Source organism: Microchirus variegatus (assembly GCF_963457635.1).
Source record: "Microchirus variegatus genome assembly, chromosome: 7".
Lineage (NCBI taxonomy): Eukaryota > Metazoa > Chordata > Actinopteri > Pleuronectiformes > Soleidae > Microchirus > Microchirus variegatus.
This window is the reverse complement of record NC_139808.1, coordinates 8,435,612-8,453,264: the sequence shown is the minus strand read 5'-3', so window position 1 is coordinate 8,453,264 and position 17,653 is coordinate 8,435,612. Positions and strand designations below refer to the sequence as shown.

At 39.8% G+C, this 17,653-nt stretch overlaps 1 protein-coding gene across 1 annotated transcript; it reads right to left on the bottom strand.

Annotated features, from left to right (window-relative positions):
• Positions 1 to 1,351: 1,351 nt before the first annotated feature.
• On the bottom strand, positions 1,352 to 16,744 carry nisch (nischarin). Its single transcript, XM_083892631.1, has 28 exons — positions 16,598 to 16,744; positions 15,600 to 15,683; positions 15,045 to 15,227; positions 14,488 to 14,536; positions 13,863 to 14,026; positions 13,654 to 13,749; positions 13,256 to 13,351; positions 13,023 to 13,175; positions 12,673 to 12,741; positions 12,277 to 12,462; positions 11,774 to 11,902; positions 11,375 to 11,488; positions 9,771 to 9,954; positions 9,055 to 9,170; positions 8,519 to 8,619; positions 8,055 to 8,315; positions 7,685 to 7,944; positions 7,150 to 7,361; positions 6,595 to 7,028; positions 5,964 to 6,148; positions 5,468 to 5,531; positions 5,033 to 5,171; positions 4,702 to 4,852; positions 4,346 to 4,465; positions 4,077 to 4,238; positions 3,025 to 3,197; positions 2,724 to 2,899; positions 1,352 to 2,074 (listed from the first exon to the last, which is right to left on the bottom strand). The coding sequence occupies exons 1-28, from the start codon at positions 16,676 to 16,678 to the stop codon at positions 1,747 to 1,749; spliced, it is 4,470 nt and encodes a 1,489-aa protein (XP_083748757.1). The 5' UTR covers positions 16,679 to 16,744; the 3' UTR covers positions 1,352 to 1,746.
• Positions 16,745 to 17,653: the final 909 nt, after the last annotated feature.

Sequence of the window (17,653 nt, the reverse complement as noted above, 5' to 3'; positions counted from 1 at the left end):
AATCAAACAAATTCCTGTAACATTAGGAGTGTTCATCTTCACTTTAATTCAGCGGATTTACCCTGTAACAAGGCCACATCATGTAAAACAAACAACAGTACAGAAGAGTGGGGGTCCAACAGTGGCTGGCTTCCCATTTGTCCCAAGAAAAATGTGACGCAACACAAAACACAAAAATAATAGTTGATGATAATACTAAATTTCCGATATTTCAGAGTTCATATTAGAAATATCAGGATCTTCACGATAAATACAAAACCTGCTTCAGGAGGGGAAAAGAAATGTCCCTCTGTCCCAAAGCAGCATTGTTATTCATATAATATTAGTGAAAACTTTCAGAAAGTAATTCAGGAATACTGCTTTAATTACAATGTGCAAAAAATAAAATGTTTAGAAAGCAGATTGTGCCAAGCAGTGTGTGTGTGTGTTATTAAACTGAAGTCTTACATCTAATCTAACATTTTGGTAAATCCTCTTGTCTCTTGTTTCAGACTAAACACATGCAAGATATAAACCCACAAATGTGATTTTTGGTTTTAAGATTAACTTAAATAACTTGTAAATTAAATAACTTTGGAATTGGTGAGGATGGACCTAGACTTACAGCGTCTCCCTGACTCCAGTATTTGTGCTAAACATCCTGGATCTCTCATTGTACTGGGTGCACAATGCTGGAGGAAAAAAAGCAGAACAAGAGGATTTACCAGGAACGATAAATGACGATAAATAAAATCCAGTTTTCCTGTGAGCTGTCTGCCGCTCCCCCTTCTGTGCAATTCCCATCAGTCTGTCTGTCTGTCAGTCATTCAGTCAAGTCACCCAGTGCATAAAGAAATCTGCTTGGTGTGAGACCATTTAAAGTTGAGGTTGTGGCACAATCTTACAGTTTCTTGCAGGCCTCCAAAACTTGCATTTCTGCTTCTGGTGAGATCAAGGGTCCCCTCTCATCCTTCGATCTGTATTGGCAGTCTGGTCCTGTTGGGTGCTTCTATCCCTCTTTTTTTTTCTGCGGCAGACACGAATCAGTACAAGGAGAATATCTTAAAATGTAAACCTCATTTGATCATTTGATTGACCCATGATGTAAACAAGTTCTATGCACTTTTTCATTTGAGTCACACTGTTATCTAAATGAAAAAATGTTCATCCAAGTCAAATTTTGGTTGTCAAATTACTACTATACCAATCTGACTTAGGTACTCTAGGTGTACTGTACATGCACCACAGTTCCCAGGCCCCTGGCTTTAAAAAAAAAAAGAAAAGAAAAGCCAGTCCAGCAGACAGTAAAGCATGCCTTATACTGACAAACGGAGGCATATAGCCACCGAGTGTAGCAGAGGTGTTTCTACACTGGGAAAACAAAGATAGTCTAATTATGCCGTTTTATTTTACTACACAACTTGTTCTGAGGCCTTGATGTTGGACTTTATAAAAAAAAAAAAGAAAAAGAAAAAAAAAGACTGAGGCATGAACCTGACTTTACCACACTGCGTAGAATTCCTTGTGCTTTTTAAAGCCTGGTCTCCACAGAAAGCTGTTCTCATCCTGTCTATATGTCGTGACTGGCCCCTGTGTGCTTCTGCCTTCTAGTGTCAGAGTTCGTTCAAACCACTTAATGAGAAACGTACTGAAGCTTTTTAACCAGTGAATCCACGCGTCAATGATCCGAGCCAACCGATGACTACACCTGCCAATCAGCTCCCACCAGACACCAAAGTGATAAACAGTCACCCATCTGTGTACCAATCAGCCAGTGAGCTCCACAGGAAGTTCCCGGCTGCAGAGCGCCTCCCACTGCCGAGCAAGTAGTGAGATCAGCCTCTCTCTGCTGTCGGCTCCTGGGACAAAGACACACCACTGGACCTCACCCTCTGCCCCTCCACTGGCTCCACCACATCTGGGCAGGGCTTCTTCTCCTCCAGCAGCAAAATGGTCCATGGTGAGGTGGCAGAGCAGGTCAGGGCCGGGCAGGTCATCGAACACCAGAGTCAGAGCCTGAGGGTACGTCTGATATCCCAGCAGGACCCGGTCCAGGTCCCGGATTCTCCGAGCCTCACGCAGCTGGTACCGCTCTCTGCAGGAGATCATGACAACAAAAAATAAATTTTCAACCATTTTCAGATGGACAACAAAAAAATTACAACTGTAGAATTAAATGTCAGAATAAATGATGAACATGTCACGGTAAACTAGTGCAATTTCCATAAAGACGGGTCAGTTAGAGGTAGGGTAAAATAGAAACAGCTAGTCAAACAAAATCCATTGAGAATACATCTCGCACATTAAGCCGTTATCATTTATTAGTGAGTTAACTAGACAATGACAAATATTTCATTTTAAGTCAGTGAAAGTGGTTTCAACTGCTCTGTGACTAAAGTGTCTACACATCACACTCAGTATGTTTCCTCCTGTTCCTCTTTCAGAACAGTTTTTTTGTTTTGTTTTTTCCTCTTTTACTTCCTTACAACACTGCTGCATTTAGGGGACACTACGATTTCACAGTTTAATGTGTTCACTGTTGTGGACATAGAACCAGTAAATGTATTCAAATCAAATCAATTATATTTGCATAGAGAAATATCGTCAGAAGAGAAAAATAACAGGAAGAAATATCCAGCCGAACCAGACTCAGAGATATGCACTCATCTGCCTCTTCCGGTTGGGGTAAAAGGGGGAGGCAGAGATATAAAGTGATGATATAATAATGGCGCATATGTGCTTACCTGGAGGGAGGTTCTTTGGCAAAGTCAGGCAGAGGGTAGCTGATGTAGTCCTCGTCCAATAGGAACACATCAGTGCTGGTCAGGATGAGTGTCCTGGGCTGAAGTACAGGAGACAAGGGTGAGTTTAAGGCAGAAGGGATTCCTGAAAGGGTGGATCCTTGGGGGGGGATCTGGACCTGGAGGGAAAAAGAACAGGCAGGAAGAGAGGAAGATAATTGTTTAATAGTTAAATAAATCTTATGCAACCCATTTTTAACCTGCAATATATTATTTATGCCATTTGGGGGCAGTTTTGCTCTACCTGAAAAACCAGCAGGTACAGCAGGACATTAAAGGAGCGTGATGATGAGGATGCTGTGGTGGCCAGAGTTTTCCTTTCTGCCACAATGAAGGTCAAGTCTCCCATCTCTTCCTCACTGGGGTAAATGAACTTCACCCTGCTACTGTGGACAAGCTCGTAGTTCTGCATTTTCCCTGTAGAAGGAGCCAAATTCACTTCACTTTCATCACAGTAATAATTATGTCTCACAGATTTTTAAATATTCTGTGCACTGAAATCATGGCTAAGACAATGAATCTACACAAGTATGTTTTTCATTTCAGAGGAAAATATCACATTGATCAAACAGTCGAGTATCCAAATAGAGCCAATAGTAGTTTTTTTGGTAATATTTATTTACTATTTTTTCTTTTGTATATTATACTTTTTAAAAACATTTCTTTCTACTTTATGCTGGTATTTTTGAGTGGACAGCAAAGTAAGAATTTCATTGTACAGGGAAACGTGTTTCTTTACTGTGCATATGACAATAAACACTTTGAATCTTGAATCTTGAATCTTAATAATAATAATAATAATGACTTACTACAGAGGAGGGCATCTGTTTAGCTGTTGATATTAACACTGTATTATTTTAATTATTACTATATTGTTAGTTTGTAACTTTCAACCCTTCCACGACAACCACTTCTTTCTACTTCACAACATCATAATGTCAAAAGCTGTGCTATTTGTTTAAGTGACTTCCCGTGTTTAAGTGTTTCCTTGCATTGTCCTGCATTATCCAATGCTTTTAAGGCAGTGACTTAAACTTTTAAACTTTTGTTGTTTTACTGCTATGTGCTTTTATAGTTGTGTGTATTGTTATGTGTTTATACACTTCACTTTACAAAAAGATCAGTAAAGCTAAACATTTCCCCTCCAGCTAGATAAATATGAAAACAGCTTGTTCCAAACTCTACATAAAGATTGTTTTGTGCAGTGAAGTAATAACAAGCAAAAGGCTACTTTGAGTAGAGGGGACATTAAAGGTAGGATGTGAAATGAATTAATTACATTACGAGCATGGTTACCTGTGTTTGTGTTGGTGAACTGGGAGTAGAAATCCTGATCTGATGGCTCTGGAGGAGGAAGTTGCTGTTGTAGACTGAGAACTGACATCAACTCCTGTAGAAAGACGCCAGTTCCATAACTGTCCCTACTGAGACAGCACACGATGTGATCGGCTGAATGTCCTATAGAGAGAGGAACCACAGAGAGATAAGTGAGTGATGAAAACTCACTATTTCAAACTTGTGTGACCTCTGAAAATAGTCGAGGCAAATTGTGTGAATCCACTGACCTACAACTCTGAAGTACTGGTCGAACAGACCCACATTGACTGACAGCAGCTCAGACAGTCTGATGGACAGACAGCAGCAGAGGCACACGTCTGGATCTCCACTTTCAGTAATGTCCAACACTAACGGACAGAAAGAGAGAGAACGATGGACATTGTTTATGGTGTTTATTTGGAAACACACCAGCTTAGTATTTCTCTTCCAATCTGAATCTGACCATTTAGTTTACCCACAGTTACCATTTGTGTCTGTGACACTTGTTAAACAGCATGTTCACATGCATACAGTTAATTTAAAGAGCTGCTAATATACAGTATTTCTTCACTCTGACTGCATCCATCGTGTCTGTTCAACCTACGTGAGTGATGTCCAAATGTAGAGGCAGAGTCTTCCAACAAGAAATAGATAGCATCAGTGGAGAGCAGCAGACAGCAGGTGAGCTCAGCCCCTGGAGATGTGTAGAGAACCACAGACAGCCACAGGACCTGTCTCATCTCCTCTGCCTCAGACTAACACAAAAAAGTGGAAATTAAAACAGCAGCACAAACAATTTCCCAGAGATGTTTCAAACAATTAATCAAGTACATCAACCTTGTTACAATTTAATCAATTATTATTATTATGAAGAAAACAAAAATCAGAAGGCAGAGTAACTCGAATATGTTTGTGTGTATGTGTGTGTCTCCTACCTGTGCTATATATCTGTGGAAGAAGGTCAAAAGCTCCTTTTCTCTGAGCCCAGCCAGTAACTTCAATCCTGGGGAGAGACCTGGAATGAGGTGGGGGGATGGCTGATTCTCTTCTAGCTGGAGAACAGAGGAGTCCCAGCTGAGGGGTGAGAGGAAAGAGAAGAGAAAACAGATGAGAGATCCTGATTGATATGGGCACATATAGTATAGTGTTATCAACTATATTTAGTTCTGTTACAAAACAAGATATATATTTGTCTTTTTAAGACATGGCGAGCAGGGCTATAACTTTAATTAGATCAAATCAGATATTAATAAGGCACAAGTATGAGTCCCCTGATAATGAGTGGATAATTAGTGTGAACTCAGGACTTAAATCAATGTACAGATATGACATTAGCTTGTTTGTTAAGAGAAAGCACTTTGGACATCTACCTGCAGGAGTTGTGTGATTTCTTGGTAGCAATACAACAGCAGTGGTCTCTGAATCTGTAACAGTCTGAAAACACAATAAAAAAAAATGTCACAAGAGAAGAAACGGTCCAACATATGACACAATTAACTACACACAGTCACTTCCTGATAGTCAATAAGCCAGCCTAACCATTTGTTAGAAGGTACCAAGAGTATTTAGTATTACAGAATTTAGTGGATACAGCAGTACTCTTGTCGTTAAAAGCCTTTTTCATTTGAGGCCCTCCAGGCTAACTACTAAAAACCACAACTAAACAACAATTTAAATGTTTTTGATTGATAATGGAAGTTTAACCTAGTGTCACCTTAAGAAGTCAAAGCTTCCCCTTAGCAACAACTTACTGGAAATTGACTGGAAACCTTTTGAGGTGAGGTTGTTAGTGCTGCTCGGTGCATACAGTCAATTACATTAGATAAGATAAGATTTTTAGTGTATATGCAAGTTGTTGGTCTTCACCTTGTGTATGTTCTCCATGGTGTGGACAAGTCCTGCAGGTTCGGGGCAGGGCCAACATCTTCAGGCCCTCCAGGGACACTCTTCGCTGACTCAGCTCATTCAAGAAAGAGCTTCTGTCTTGGGACAGAGGGAAGAGCAGCAGGAGCCTCTGATTTCCAAGCAGTAGCTCCACAGTGTGAGTCCTCCTGGACACAACATCATGATCAGACTACAAATAAAAACAGGGAAACTGAAGTACAGAACAAGACATACAAGAAGATAAAAACTATATTCATGTTTCTTTTGTGTGCCAACAGAATGATTTGACTTAATGTGTTAAATTTGAATCAGTCAACAAAAGAGTCAACTCAAATCTATCAAATATATGGGCCACCTAACAGGTACTGAACTTGTTAGTATTAGTATTAAGTACTTGGAAAATGAAAATATTAAGCAGAAGATAAAACAATATTACCTACATTATCAGGATTGATTCCATACACTACATTTTATTTTGTTTATTATTTATCCTTTATTTAGCCAGGAAGGTCCATTTGAGATACAAGATCTCTTCTTCCAGGGAGTCCTGGTCAAGATAGCAGCATATATAGTACAAGAGATGAGATATTTTCAGATGTAACACAACCTCTACCTCTTTTGGTGTTGTGAGTCTGGACAGGATGTGTTGCTGGTTTTGTCCACAATATGAGGGATTCTCTCACTGGGATCAGGTACCACAGAGCTGAGGGGCACATGAATTAATCTGCACCAGGAAGAAGAATGATGGACATCAGCATTGCCCTTCTGTCTTTCTGCCAGCTCTCTGAAGTCAATTTTAAGCAACCAAAGCTGTCGTTGGGTGAGGAAGAGGAGAGCTGGAAGGTTGGGTTCTTCTTCCTGGGGTAAGATGTCCCACATGTGGGAATGAGAATCTGGGACAGGGGAGGAGGAGGAGGAGGGTAGGAGGTGGACAGGGTAGCCTCCCTGAGCTCCCTGACTCTCCTCTAACTCCCAGGAGTTTATGAGCGAACGGGGGAGGAGCTGAGGAGTAGTCGAGTGGTCGGGGTCAGTGTGAGACTCTGCAGCCTGGAAAAACAGAGAAGGGTGAAAAGGTTTTTATTTTTGAGCTGGTCACACACAACATGCAATTATTTACTGTAGAATGTGTTTCTAAATCATAGATTTGGATCTCATGCAGCTCTCTCACCTGAATCAGTTCCATCAGTTCCATCCTCATCTGCCGAAGCTCCTCTGCCTCAGAAAAGATGTACCAGCAGGTTGAACCAGACTGGAGCCCAAAGGCAAGGCAGCAGTCAGGAAGCTCACCACGAGAGAACAGCAGGAGCTGGGAGTATGGGATCAGGAAGTTCATCTGTAGACCTGAGAGCAACTCCTTTACAGGCAGATTCTGCTCCTGGTCTGAACAGAACAGAACACATAATTAAATGTGGTAAATATATTGGTTTTTGTTTTTTGTTTCACTATAAAATGTCAATGGTCAATGTCAATCTTCACATTCTTCTTCACACACTCATTTTGTTTCATCACATTTAAAAGGAAAACATTAATATGTTAAAATCTCTGGTTAACTTTAGACTTTTCCCCGAGTCATATTACATCAATTAATTCAAAAGAGAAATTTATCCAGCTAGAATAATACTTAATTGATTTTTATTAATTAATAAAATTCAAGATGGAGAGCAAAATACAGGGGCAATCACATTCAAATTGATTGTACTTGCCCGTATCCTGAAAGGTCTGTGTATCACAATAAGATGAGTGCAGTAGACCCAGCAGTCGGTCTGTCAGGATGAGACACGCCTCCTTCTGCTCCACATCTTTCTCGACCTGAAGGCAGTAGCACCACAGAACCCTGCTAATGTGCACCTCCTCCTCGTCATCAATGGATAAATCTTCGACAGGAGGAGGAGCAAAAGACGTAGAGGAGTTGCAGACAGAGTCATCCAGACCCATCTCAAAGTACCCATCCCCAGAGGCTGGACTGGAATAATGAGAACAGTGGATAAATCATAATTATACACTTTTGAGAGTAAAAGTACATAAATTGTATGAAACGAGGACAAAAAGAGGTGAGATTTCTGGTGGCGTTACCTGGGACTGCCCACCTCTGTGCCCTCCACATGTGACTGAACCTCTCTGGATTCAGACACCCTCTCATCTTTCCTCTCCTCCTGCTCCTTCTTCTTCTCCTCCTCCTTCAGGGTGGAATTGAGATACTGGTGGAGATGAGCAATGACGTCCTTGTCGGAGGAGAGTGAGAGCAGGTGAGAAGGAAGTAGAGGACACCAGGTGGCACTGCATGCTGAACAAGTAGTTTCAATTGGTCGGGAGGTAGAAGAGGAGCAGACGCAACTGGAGGTCAGAGACAGAAACCAGGTTAAGTTACACTTTCCTGTACTGCCACACAGAGGAAACTGTTCTCTAGGGAAGGATATCAGTGGCCAACATATCAATCGATCCCAACATGTCCTGTATAAATGTTTCACATTATGTATAAATGTTTCAATGACAGATCAATCAAAATCAATTGAATTTGGAGTAGTTTGCTTACTGACCAGACAGTAGTAGCGATAGTAGCAGCAGTGCAAGTTGTAGTGATACTGGAGGCAACTCCACAGTGTGTGTGTTCAGACAGACAGACAGCAGGTTGCTGTCTCTGGAGACAAACACATTGAGCAACATTAGAATCCAGCTGACCTCAAACAAACAAACATCAAAAAACATAATCATCACCCATTAAAGGTTCAATGTGTAACTTTTAGGATTTATAATATACTACTCGAAAGTATGTGTGTATCTGTGTATAATAGCTCAAAAATAATTTGGCTATTGCAGACTTAAAATAAGCCTGTACTTAAGGCAAGGCTACAGAGGCGGCCATTTTTCATAACGTTTCTTCAGCAGAAAGAAAAGACAAAACCAGCCAGAGCATGTGTTTCTCAATTTGAATTAGAAGCTTACTACACAATCGAATAAAAAATGACAGAAGAACTCAGAGTGGGAGGCAATCGGCCTCAACTGGTGTCTCTAACTGACATCCTATCCTTATCCTATATCCCCTCCCCAGTGTGTCAGGTGTGCTTCTGATGACCTGGTCATGTTCAGTCGGCAGGTGTGTGCTGGATTTTAAGCTTTCTGGGGGAGGTGCAGCTTCCACAGGAAGGAGAATAGTGGGGGAAACTGCGGCTTCTTCTCTGCTCGTCACTTCTGAAACAGGAAACCATAAGCATCAATAACAGTGACAAGAGCAAAGGCAATCACATTATTTTCCAAACAATCTCATTCTTGTCAGGTTAAAGAGGCCAACATGATATTAAAAAAGAAGCTCTGAAAGATATTACAATACACATGATTTAAAAACAATAAAAATAAAAATGTTATTATGCAGTTTGATTGAATCTGATACACATTTAAACTGAAATCAATTTGTTTAGATTTGGACACGATATTGAGAGTTAGTTGTTTATTGAAATGAGGTTAGTGAACATTAGCTGATTGCCACATGGCCTATTGTCAAATATTAGTGAATATCAATGATCAATAATTTGCTGTGCCGTTAGTCTCTAGCAGCAGTTTTTAAAATCATTACATAGTCTGTGTGTAATCTATCAGCTCAGAAACAAACTTGTCAATGCTCACTGAAGGACAAACTACATGACGGAGACACGGTTCTTAATTATTTTTTTGTCTTTACTCATGTGATGCATTTTTTCTTTTATCGGCTGACATGCAACTTCTCTATGATAATGGACTTGCAGATGCACCCCCATCCCTCAGCCATGCACAGCCTGATACATACATGATTACCTTGGCTGGGGCAGGTAGCCTGCTGGGCCGCACAGGAAGAAGAGGAGGAAGAGGAGAGGGAGGTGACAGCGAGAGAGGAGACAGCAGGAGGAGCGAAAGCAGAGGAGCAGCAGGAGGAAGTAGGAGGAAAGGAGGAGGAAAGATGAGGAGGTGCAGCAGCAGACAGCTTGGTCTCCTCACTGATCTGACAAGAGGACAAAGAGGAGGAAGCCTTCAGAGAGTTGCCGTCACTGACGCCACATCATCAACCAGACCATGTCCTGAAATTTGCAACCAGCGGCTCAACACAGCAAAAAGCTATGCTTTATTAAGACTTATCAATTGGGATGGCTCTCCACCAGTTTTTTTTATATCTGATACCAATAATTCAGGCTTTATTATCCAATCGCCAAACCACTGATTTTGACCAGTATTGGATCGATACCAATACTGAATATTATATCGGCTCATCCTGACTGAAAAAGAGAGAACTGCTCTTTTTCGTGAAAACAAAAATAATTTGCATTTGGGTGCGCAGTCCTCAAAAAGAAAATGCACCTGTGATTAAAACTTCAACCAAAATGTGGTTTCGTGTGTAGAGGAGTAAAAGTATATACTCGTATGCATATAAACCACACTCTGCAATTATCCTTTGTTGACATGTTTTTTTTTTTACCAAAGTAAGAATAATCATGCCTGAATATGAATAAGATTTTGTGTGTTTGAAAACACACAATATGAGTTGAATGAATGTCACAGGTCAGTGCACATTAGTTCGTGGGCATGTTTTTATTTTTTTTCATACTTTTTTTACTTTTTGGCTGTGTTTTCATTACATATTAACTGCTGCTGATGACAACAGTCTCTCTAATCTCAAGAGGTGGAATCAATGCTCTGGCCCCAACAAACACCCATGTAGTTTTCCTAGAAAGCTGATAAAACGGGCGGATGTGGTGACTGTTGTGTCTCGCTGACAGCTGATAAAAATTCAGATTGCAATTGCACTGACAGACATGTTAGTCATTAACTTGACATTAGGATCACTGTTAGTCACGGTTTACTGGAGGATTTTGTCTTGTGGCGAAGATCTATGATTGATCTACAATCAGGTTAGAATCAAAACACCACAACAGACACAACAGATTAAAGGATTTCTGAAAGCTAGAATATATAAGTGTCACATCTACCAGTGGTTTAAGTTTCAAGATTGTGAAGTGCTCATGAAAGTCAAAGGTCAAAGTCGTTAGTAGTAAAACCAGTACACATCATGAGTTTATGTCCTTCTGAAAGTTAAAATAACATATTCACTGCCATAAAATCCTCTAAATTCTGCTGTGTCATAGGCTATGTGGAGGTATAAATGAAGAAGCTATCACTTAAAATGTTTAAGCTATTAAATGTTTAATGAGCAATCTGTATGTCAATATAACAACATAAGTACTGACCATATAAACTGATATTAGATCTACTTTTTTATTTTCTTTCATCACTAATATACCAGGTAAAACATGGCTAACAGTGCACCAACTACTTGTCAAATGCAAACTTAATTTAAATCTACAACATAAGACAAACATAAAAATATACAAATAAATGAAGTCAGTCTACTTTGTGACCACGTGTACCTTCTTTTCGCTGCTGCTCATTCTGTCTTTGACTTCTTTGGCTTTCTGAATGGCTTTCAGCACTTCCACTGTGTCTAGCTCCTTTTCTGTTGTCACATTGCTGTCGAGACAGACCTGATACAAAGATAAAACACATATACATCTTTCTACACTTACAGAGAATAACATTAACAAAATGCATTTCCGAACTATTTACCATCTCAACTAATCCCAAACCCCAATGCCATAGTTTTGACATTAGTATAATCTAAACATAACTCAAATCCTAAACATAAAAACCATCAAAAAGCTATTAAGGTTATTAAGTCCAACCAAACTGTCCTTACAATGATGGATAGAGCCTAAATTTAGCCTCACAACCACAGAAAGACAAGCATAAGCATGAGAATGTGGTGGTACCTCTGCTGCACGCTCTCCAAACTGGGCAAGGACTTTGGTTCTGTAGTCTGGGATGATGCACATGGGATTATTAGACAGGTTAAGCTTCTCCAGACAGGGCAGGGAGCCGATGTTCTTGATCTCCTCCAACTGAAACACACATATCATGACGCCACAAAACATTTAAAAAAAAGTTTTACAATATAATAAATCAACCTTAAATTAGTCCAGGACTTTTTTTTTAACAACAGCTTTGGTTTGATATTTCACAATAGTCATGAACAATTATTTAATAAATGCATCTATGATATGAGTCGACAGTAGTGCAATAGCAGAGAATGAGCGATTCGTATATCAAATAAATGTTAATAAAGTTTTCTTCTGCAAGTGAGAATTTCTAGCAAACAGACATGTCTACATGTTTGTGGTTGTAGTATGCGTGTGCATACTTTATGCAGCAAATGTATTTGTGCATGTATTTCACGTATTTACTAGGAAATAAGGAAATGCTCAGTGTGCTTTACCTGTGCCAACTGGTTGTGGCTGAGGTCCAGGTTGACCAGAGAATAAAGCTTGGTGAGGCCAGTCAGTTGGTTCAGCTGGTTTCCAGCCAGGTTTAAGGTTTTTATGTTGCCCAGACGGGTGTGAGCAGACTCAAGGACCCGCAGGCTGTTGTAGGACAGATCCACATGGACCAGGTTGTACAGGTGCTGCAGCCATAAAGCAAATCATTGTAAACGGTTAGGGTGTAATGGCAAGCATATGCTTAATAGTGAATTTTTTAAATTGTAGATATTTCTCACAATATTCTGACATTTAACAGACAAAAACGGAAAATGTTTCTGAAATGAATCAACAATTTAAATCTTTTTTTTTGCAGCCTCTGCAGCCAATGTGTTCTTCATTATGCTGCAACATACCTGGAGGTTTTCCACTGAGGACAGCTGGTTATGACTCAGATCCAGGAACTCAACTTCACGAATTAGTTTCTGCAGAGAAAAATTCAGTGTCAGCACAAGAAAAAAGATTGATGATGACGTTTATGTTTATGATGACACATTTTACCAGTCTTGCAGTGCGGAGATGCAATTCATTAAAATAAATAAAACAGTTTTTCCTCTTTTTTTAATCGACAGATATTGCATGAGGTTAAGTCAGACAGTTTTCTGTTAAGAAAGAAATGAGTACTTGTGCTGCACCTAAAAACTATTTACACTTTGATTCACTGTGATGTTCGTCTTTACTTTGGTTTGATGGGCATGTGTCTCACCACTGAGCTGTCGATGGTGCTGATGCAGTTGTGACTCATGTCCAGTGTGGTCAGGTTTTTCCACATAGGGATAATAGCAGTGACGGGACAGCCAGGATCTGCCCCCTCAGGCTCCCACTGCGAGAACTCACTCGCCTCTGGGACCAGGATTGACTGCAGAATGTTAATAGATAAATCAGGACACAACGCAGAATATATAACATTTATATTTGACTATTTAATCTCAACTTTACCATCATAGTTTCTGTGGACCGGTGGATATTCATCGTTGCCAGACTCGACCTCAGAGATGGCAAACCTTGAATCTGCTGAGAGCAGCATTCACTGATCTGAAATCAGAGATGAGCAGAGATTATATTTTGTCCACATTAAGTCCTTTACCAGGTCTGAGCAGAGTCATTGGTGAATATGAGTTCACCAAGATCAGGTGCTTATACCCTACACAACCATACTTTCATTTTCTAGATTCAAATACTGCCAAAACAGGTGTAATGTACAAAGCATTAACCTTGGACAATATGCTGGAAAGCAAGGATAAAAAGCAGGGAGAACTGATGTTCATTAGCCCACACACCTAACAAGACTGGTTAAATTGTGTTTATTGAGGAGAATGTTGAGGACAAACAGTTACCTCTATTTGCAGCAGTGATTTGAAAACAGACAGGTCAAAGGGGAGACTGCTCTCTTGGATGTTACTGGTTCCCACAGGATCCCTAGCACCAGAGATCTGACCAACAGAGACAAGAGAATTGACCACCTCTGCTGCTAAAAGGAAGTCAGTAGAGACACATCATGTAATCTTAATGATGAGGATTTGAATTAAATAAACAGATGTGTGACCTTCAAGTATCGCAGCCTGCAAGTGAAGTCAAGAATGTGCCCGAGGTCAGTTTTGGCATCTCCATTACAGCAGGTTGGTTTGGCCAGACGAAGCTGCTGGGAGACGGAGTAAAGCTGCAGAGGACTCAGAGAAAACACCTCACCAGCCTGCAGCAACTGCTCACCTACACCAAAACAAACACACAAACAAATTACAAGTGTGAATTTTTTTTAGGTTTTTGTATGGCACATAAATACACATTTCAAGCAAACAAGGATAAATTACACTTTAACAATTACTTTGAGGAAATCCAGATGCTACATATAATAAGTTATTAGACCTTACATATTTGAGTATAATATAATTAAACATTAAACTTACTCAATTTCACTGCTGTTTCTACAGACTGTTGATCCAAATACATTAAAAAAGACAAAACTATGTCTTCCACATATACACCCAATTTATATCTATTACTACTATTTATACATCTGAAGAATAAATAAATGAAGTATGGTAGACTCATTCTGTATTGTAACAACATCAGTAAGAGCTGCCGACTGACTCTGTACACAGATAAGACTCATAAACTGTCAACAGTTCTCTAAACACTAGACATGATAAAACGGGTCAAAGGAAGATAACCTTTATGGAATAACTCCTCAGCCAGTGCTGCTGTTATGCCATTGATTTCCTGGAAGAAACAAACAGTCTGTTAAAACCTGGTTTCACTTTAAAATGCACAGTTATCGCCACTTGATTTTTTTTTTGTCAGCTGTTTACAGGATTATGAGGACTTTGAAAACAGTGATCTATTGTTCTGTCCTCATCATATGATCATGGTCACTAACATCACATTGCCTGAATCTACTACTAAAACTGAAATGACTGCCATGTATTCTGTCCCAACTTAAACCACATCTAATTGGGATGAATGCAAAGCACCGGCTGTAAGCCAGAACATAACATCAGTCATTAGTGTTGGACCCTATTAATGTTCTTGTGTCTATATGGGAGACAAGTCCTGGCAACCAGGTTCAAAACCTCCAAGTGTTCACATACAGTACTTTTGTTTATAGTATCATAAAGTGCACACTCAAAAATATTCCAAACTGAGCACAAATGTAAGATTAAGGGTCTTGGCATGTGGCTGTAGTACATATTCCTAGGTTGAAGGCACTAATAACCTCCGCTGTACTCACATAAAGGTGAAAGTGAAGGAAGCAGGCAAGTGGAGTGGGCGTGGCCTGTGGAAACTGCTGCAGCAATGTCTGCAGGTAGAGCTCCAGCTCCTTCTGCCGCCGCTCCACCAGACTCTTTGAGTTCTTTCCCAAAATCTTTTTGGGAGGAAGAAGGTGTCGGTCAACCTTCTTTTCTGCTGTCAGCTTGAAGGAAACATAAGAAATTAATCATTACATTAATATGTGCTAAACTGTTGATCAGAGGGGTTGGGAAATTGTGATGGGTATTTATATTGGAAAGATTAACTTATAAATAATGACTGTTCTTAAAAAAGCCATGATTGTGTAATGTTTAAAGTTCAGATGTACAGTGTATAATATATCATGGCTATGTAAGAAATGTAATTATAGATATTATCTTTTAGACGTTTTTGAAACTGCTAAAGATGCAATTATTGAAGATAAACACTAATGTTCTAACACTGAATATTGTTGAATGTGCTCACTGAATTATATATCAGTACCAAGCGGAATTCTGAATGTTGTGATGAAAATGCTCAAGCTCAGGTCTCAAACCTTCTCATGGAGTTCATGAAAATCACTGTAGCGGTGCTTCACAGTCCATCTGTGGTCTCCAACCATCAACTCGATGATGTAGACCTGAAACACAGCAAGGTATTCAGTAATTACCTGAAGAAAACCTGAAGAAAAAATTCAAAACAGCCATGATTCAACTCCTTTCTGAAACTACAATGGATGTTCTCACCAGTTGATTTTAGCCCGTATAAAGTGAATAACATAAAATATGATATATTCTAGAGAAAGCGCTCAGAGAATAACATGTTTTGATGCTCTTTCATATTGTGGTGATTAAAGATTTCAGGGAGAGCATTAGTTGACAGGCCAATATCCCCTATGAAATAATGCTCCCATTACATAATTACTTTGCATTAGACCCCTAACACCCCATGGGCACTGTGAGAACGAAGGGAGCATGTTTTGATACTCTATTATAACATCTTTCAGGGATATTATCGCTTGATAAAACAATATCCCATTTCAAATATTACTCCCAGAACATAATCCCTTTGTAACACGCCACTACTCACTATGAGAAGATAGGGAGCGTGTTTTGATTCTCTATTATAATGGATTACAGTTATGCGCAGAACTGCTCAGTAGCACATATCGATAGGTAGCAAGAGTTTTCAGAACACCGGAAGTCTATAGAACTGTCAATGTAGCACAGAGCGTTTCACCATTAAACAAAAAAAAATCCCCGACTGACACAACAAAAACTGCCAAATGAGCTAGAGTACGTGGACTTCACGGGAAACGATCTCAACACTGAAACTGTGACTTAGCAAGACAGCTAGCTATTAGCTCGCTATGACTGTCACATCATATGTACACGATTAAAACGAGAGTGTCATTAAACGAAACTGAGAAAGCAACGTGTGCCTTGACCAACAGAGCAACGTCTTCGATATCAACTCGCCGTCGCGACTTTGACAGTACATAGGCTGGTTTAGCCAAATGCTAAGCTAACTGACATTTAGCTGGACGTAGCTTACAGTGTAGTTTTCCACCAGTTCCGACCCGACAACGGACACTTTCCTCTCCGACACCTCCTCTGGAAATATAGCCGACTCCATCCCGACAACTGGGCGAGGAAATGTGACCTGTTATTGAGAGAATATGTATATAAAAACACGTCTGACTAAAACAGTTTTAGAGGATATTTTGCGTTTTCCCTCCCGACGCCATGTTTGTTGTGATGCGGAACGGAGCAGCTGACTGACACCGGGAAAAAAAACTTTATTTACACTGACAATCACTGAACTGCGTTTTTCATTGAACTGCGTTTTTCATTTTATAAAAATGTGTGAAATGTCAGATTGATTAACTATTCAAGACAACAGAAAACGACTGACACTCGATCATCTTTCAAATATTTATTTATTTATTTACAGCACGACTGTTCCATCGGTCACAGTCGAAAACAACGATATAATATGACCAGTGTGTTGCTGTATATGTACTCTACAGAAAAGAAGATCAAAGCACATTGTGTTCTTCCTGTTAATGGAGGACTGAAATCAAAGGCTTCAAAAGAGGTAGTCTTTGAGTAAAACAGATTAAGGAAGTTTCCTCGAAGAACAGACTCGATATCGATACGCGTCTGTTGATTAGAAAACGCAGTGATTCTTTGTTTACTTTACGTTTACATTTATAGCAGTCAACTTTTGTCTCGATTACTTTGACGTCATGAATACGACTTAAAAATAAGACGTATGTAAGGGCAGTTCCACCCAGAAGGCAACAGTGTATTCATTAATTGTTATGTTGTGTGTCATTTTATTAAATAAAGTGAAGGAAAATACCTGATATTAAGCGTTGTGATGCTTTGAAAAACGAGTGCTCAAATGTAAACAGCACCAGTTGGACAATTTACATGTGTGGCCTGCGGATGGCGCTAGATGCTAAGACCGTGAGTGAATATAATGTATGCTGACGGCACCAGGGGTATGGCACATATTTGGTTCCATACTAAGGTTGTTGTGGAAGCACGTTTCAGGATAATTCACTGAGGCGTCATAGGTATTTTTGCACAGCTGTTTGCAGTCACA

Bases quoted from the DNA above. Each gene is read 5' to 3' on its own strand.
- nisch (XM_083892631.1), bottom strand. From the start codon at position 16,678: ATGGAGTCGGCTATATTTCCAGAGGAGGTGTCGGAGAGGAAAGTGTCC. The intron at 12,463-12,672 runs GTATGTTGCAGC...TTATGGCTGCAG, and splicing joins CCTCAGTGGAAAACCTCCAG to CACCTGTACAACCTGGTCCA. The intron at 9,955-11,374 runs GTACACGTGGTC...TCCTCTTGTCAG, and splicing joins TGAGCAGCAGCGAAAAGAAG to ATCAGTGAGGAGACCAAGCT.